Source organism: Aplysia californica, unplaced genomic scaffold (assembly GCF_000002075.1).
Source record: "Aplysia californica isolate F4 #8 unplaced genomic scaffold, AplCal3.0 scaffold02548, whole genome shotgun sequence".
NCBI lineage: Eukaryota > Metazoa > Mollusca > Gastropoda > Aplysiida > Aplysiidae > Aplysia > Aplysia californica.
The window spans coordinates 1-4572 of NW_004799818.1; the positions used below are offsets into that span (position 1 = coordinate 1).

Here is a 4572-nt window from a genome sequence, read left to right on the forward strand (position 1 = left end):
CGTGTATGTTTTTGTGTGTATGTGTGCGGATGCGTGTGTGTGAGAATATGTGTCCGTCTATCTCATTTTTCTTGTTCACCCCCCCACCCCCTTTTGCGACACACTCACTAAGGCCTCGAGCCTGATTGATCGCTATCAAGTTGGTATTGATTCAGATGATCAAAGTCTTGGATCCGTCCTCAAAATGTGTATCACATGATAGAGTGATGTGTGGTATAATATGACTCTTGAGACAAAGCAGCTCTCAGACAAAAAACTGGTTTTGTTTTAAAATGCACCCAAGCCTTATATAGCGACACTATGTTAGTTTCGGAGGAGTACTTGTTTTATTTCGAGACAAGGTTAAGATTAGCTGGCGGAAATGGAAGCCTCATTACTTCCCCCTCAGAGAAGAGAAGTGGGTTTGGCGTCTGTAGAGAAACAGAATTGATGATGGAAGAATGGTTGTCGAAGAATGCAGTGGTCCCTTGAGTGACATAATGGGCCAGTGTCTGCCATTGTTGCGTGCGTGGTCGTAAATCTGATAGAATTGCGAGCTATCTATAAAATGTTCCGTGTTGTGTCTCGTCATAAGGCGTCATAAAATGGGATGTCAACAAAATTTGTCACAAATAATAAAGTGTTGAAAGAACCAGGATTGAAAATAAAAAAATTATCAAAACGACAACGAAAAAGAAATGATGGAGACATTTGAGCCATGTTTTGAGAATGCCAGAGATAAGATTATCCCATAAGACAGGGTACCGGAGACAGTATGCAAAACGAAGAAGAAGTAGACCTAGTGGCACCTGTGTCAATATGATCAGAGATGGGGCAATCACCCACGGATGAATGTGACAAATCTGGATTTAATGGCAAAGGACAGGCAAGCATGGCAAGGACTGTTTTCTGCTTTATGTACCTGGCCTAAGTTTAGTAAGATTTGTGACTAGCTTCTTGTCAGTGGAAAGGTTGTGATTAGTAGGCGTCCTGGTGTGGTTTGCTTCTTCTGCTTCTATTCGCCAAGTCAGTTTCTTTTTCAGATACGTCCCTGGAACACCATTTGGCCAGTTGACATCATGCTGGGGTATCGTTTTGAAGCAAATCATTTAGTATAACTCTATAATATATTGCATTTATAACTCACTGTATTTCCCTCCCACCCCTCTCCCTCTCTCTCTCTCTCTCTCTCCCCCCCCTCTCCCTCTCTTAGCCTAGCTTGTGTGAGTGGCATGTTTGAACTTCTCCTTTTAGTAGCCATAAACATCTGACTGGTTTCGGTACATGTTACACGCATTCATTTTCTTTTAATAAAGAATTGTTGCCCAGTCATTGACCTAATACCATGTTCCAGACAATCTGGTTCAAACCATACTCATACACATACACACACACACACACACACACATACACACACACACACACTCACACAAACACAATGGGTAGTTGGCGGGTGCTCTGGTGTGGTTTGCTTCTTCTTTCCTATCAAACATCTATCGTCTTTATCTCCCATAACCCCTTCTTCTTTTGTATGTTTGTTACTCTCTTGTAACGCCTCTCATCTTCTGGCGCTCACATTACCTTATGCAGTTGCGAACGCCGTAAAACCTCTACTAAAACTAAAACTCACACGCACACACACAAACACGCACACACACACTCACATAGACACACACGCACACACGCACACACACGCTCACACACACACACACGCTCACACACACACACACGCTCACACACACACACACACGCTCACACACACACACACACACCCCTCCCCCGGGGAGAAATTCTTAAACTTTTGATTTTTGGGGAAGTTTTAAAGGCCCTTGCCGAGTTTGGTTTGGTCCTTTTGGAGAGAGTTATTGGGCTCCAATTCAGCCTCTTGTGTTGCAATTTTTTAAGGGATGTGAAACCGTTATTGTACCATGTTCATTTATGGTGCCTTGTATTTGAATTTTTAAAAATTATGATTATTTACCGTTTCAGGGTTTTAAGGGATGTGAAATGCTTATTGTACCATACACATTAATGGTGCCTTGTGTTTGACTTTTTTAAAATTATGATTATTCGCCGTTTCAGGGACAGAGATTAGCTGTGGACTCGGAATTGTCCGAAAATATAGGAAAGGAAATCGATGTACCAGAAATTTTTTCTCATGGTGAACCTCAAAAGTGATAGGTAAGTTGTTTTTGTTTTGAAAGATTGCAGTGATGATAATAATATTCCTGTCAGGGTGTCCAGTTTTCATGAACTTTTCGCAAAGGTCTTACCTGACCAGTAGCTTGGGCCGTTCACAAATGACGTTGGCTAAAATTTGGCCAAAAATGACAAACCCCCACCCCCACCCCCACCCCGTTGACGTCAACCAAAATGTACATGTACATTAAGGTAGAACCTGTACAGGATGTATATATTATATGTGTCATGACGCGGTGGAATCAGGTGCTCGTCAATTTTTTGGCATATGGAGTTATTGGTATCATCTTAAACTTAAAGCCTGTCCATTTGCCTTGCTTTAGATGAAAACAATACCCATTTATCTTGGATACAAGTAGAGATTTTTGCGATTGAAGAAGGTGGGGTCGCCTGGTTTCTCAGGTAAAATAACCTTAAAATTTACATTTTTTATGCATTTAATCGTTTTCAGTAAAAAAATCCACACTGAAATATGTTTTAATGGGCATAAAAGGTGTTGAGCCAAAAAACAAAAATTCGATAAAAAATTTCCAAACCTGCGGGAAAAATGGCAGTTTCTTCCCTTTCATTATTTTGACGAGCGCCTGATTTCACCATGCTGCCTCACATGTTATATTACTCCTTTGATCTTTATTTCAAATTTTATAAATAAATACTATTGTTTATTAAAGAATACAGCAAAGAAATGCCTGAACTGTCAAATTATTTATCAACAGTTTTGACCAGTCAAAATAATTTAAAAAACAGTAGATATCGCAGCTTGGAAAATAAACAAAGCAAAAAAATTGGGGGTATCATCTCAGCTTGGAAAAAAGTAAATATCAAATAAATCTATTCTTTTTTTTTCCCCAACCTTTTAGAGCATCATGGTTGACGTCAACTTTGTAAGGCAGGAATGTAAATCTTCCGGCTTTTTCCGGCCGACTTGACATTTGGGCCCCAGCTTTTAACAAAAGTCTACTCTATAAACAATACATATTATATATACTAAATAGAGATTATTTATTGTTGTAGAGGGAAAGAAACAAATATAATTTAGTCTCACTGTATTCTTATTTCAGTCAGTGCGTGTGCGCCATATATTTTCCGGCTTTTTTTCCCTCAAAACCTGTTTTCATCCCTGGTAAGGACGCCACACACACAGAGAGAGAATCGATTGCAAGACGTACTCTGCTGAGCAGTGTGAGCAAACGTGCCGAAAGTGCTTTTATAGAAACCGCGATTTCTTCATTGGTAATGACAGTAGGAACCAAATCCCAGCACCCCTCTAGGCAGAACTGGCCGTGGAAATAATAAATTTATGTTATATAAAAACTTGAGGCCGTTTTCTAAAAGGAGAGGTATAAGGAACAAAACTATTGGACCGAGTTATCTCGTTCATGGGATTGAACGCAGCCCGTGAGCTGGCCGAGATATCTGGGTCATGGGATAGAGTGAGCTAAGGCACACTATAGTTTGGAGCCTGTAAGCCTCAAGTGTGTTCACTGAATTGTTATATCATTACCTTGAACTTGTTGTGACGAATTTTAAATGTTATATAGTTTTTACCATTGGGTTTATCCGGCTGTGTTAAATGTATCAGTTTTTTATCAGGGAATATCATAATATTTTCAATTAGTTTTCCAGGCTGGGGGGACACATTATATATGCCAGTTTTTATACCTTTTTTTAAATCTCTAAATTACAGGTATAATCAAAGCAAATAGTGGAACTTTGCCTTATGGTTTACACTTCAGCCGTATGGAGACCCCTTCTACATCGAATGCAGGATCTTTTGGTGTGATCTCACCGCTGCTGATGTTCGTTTGCAGTACTATTTTGTATTACAGGACTCCAACTTGCAATATCAGTCTCTTGATTTGTCCCCTTTATTATTCTTAAAGGCGTGGGGGTTTTTTCTCTAAGTTGTTGGACCAGAATATTACAAATGGATGCTTCACAGTTGGCCCAAGCCTTGGTGTTCAAGAGCAGTCTAGCATAATGTTAACCTCTTGCTTGACGTCTTGCTTGATCTATGCCTGCCTGCCTGCACACTTCCTCCTAACTGTCAACAGAGGATAAGAGACAACGCCATTTTTTCCACTCCCTTAGCTCATTGTTTGTTCTGTTAAACTTTTATTTCCCTTTTGTTTTGTCACTGTTTGTTTTCCCTCCCATGAGTAAAAAAATACAACAATGTGTACATTTTGTGATGATGCAAAATCTGTTTTGTTTTATGTGTGTAAATATCTTGTCTATGTCATGGTTGTTATTGCTAATGTGATGGTGATGACCACCTTCTGGCATTGTGTGCTGTGAACCTTGTTTGTCATCACCTATGAATATATGAGAGGCCAATAATTGTTTTCGATGTACCCAATATAATTTGTGAAAGCACACAGCAGTGCGAGTACT

General features: G+C 39.7%; 1 protein-coding gene across 1 annotated transcript; it reads left to right on the forward strand.

Moving 5' to 3' along the window:
* Positions 1–2061: 2061 nt before the first annotated feature.
* LOC101863000 lies at positions 2062–4346 on the forward strand (the record flags this gene model as incomplete). Its single annotated transcript, XM_013091162.2, is given in 2 exon segments — positions 2062–2160; positions 3866–4346. A coding segment is annotated over 1 exon segment (96 nt), but the record flags the coding sequence as incomplete, so codon positions are not given.
* Positions 4347–4572: the final 226 nt, after the last annotated feature.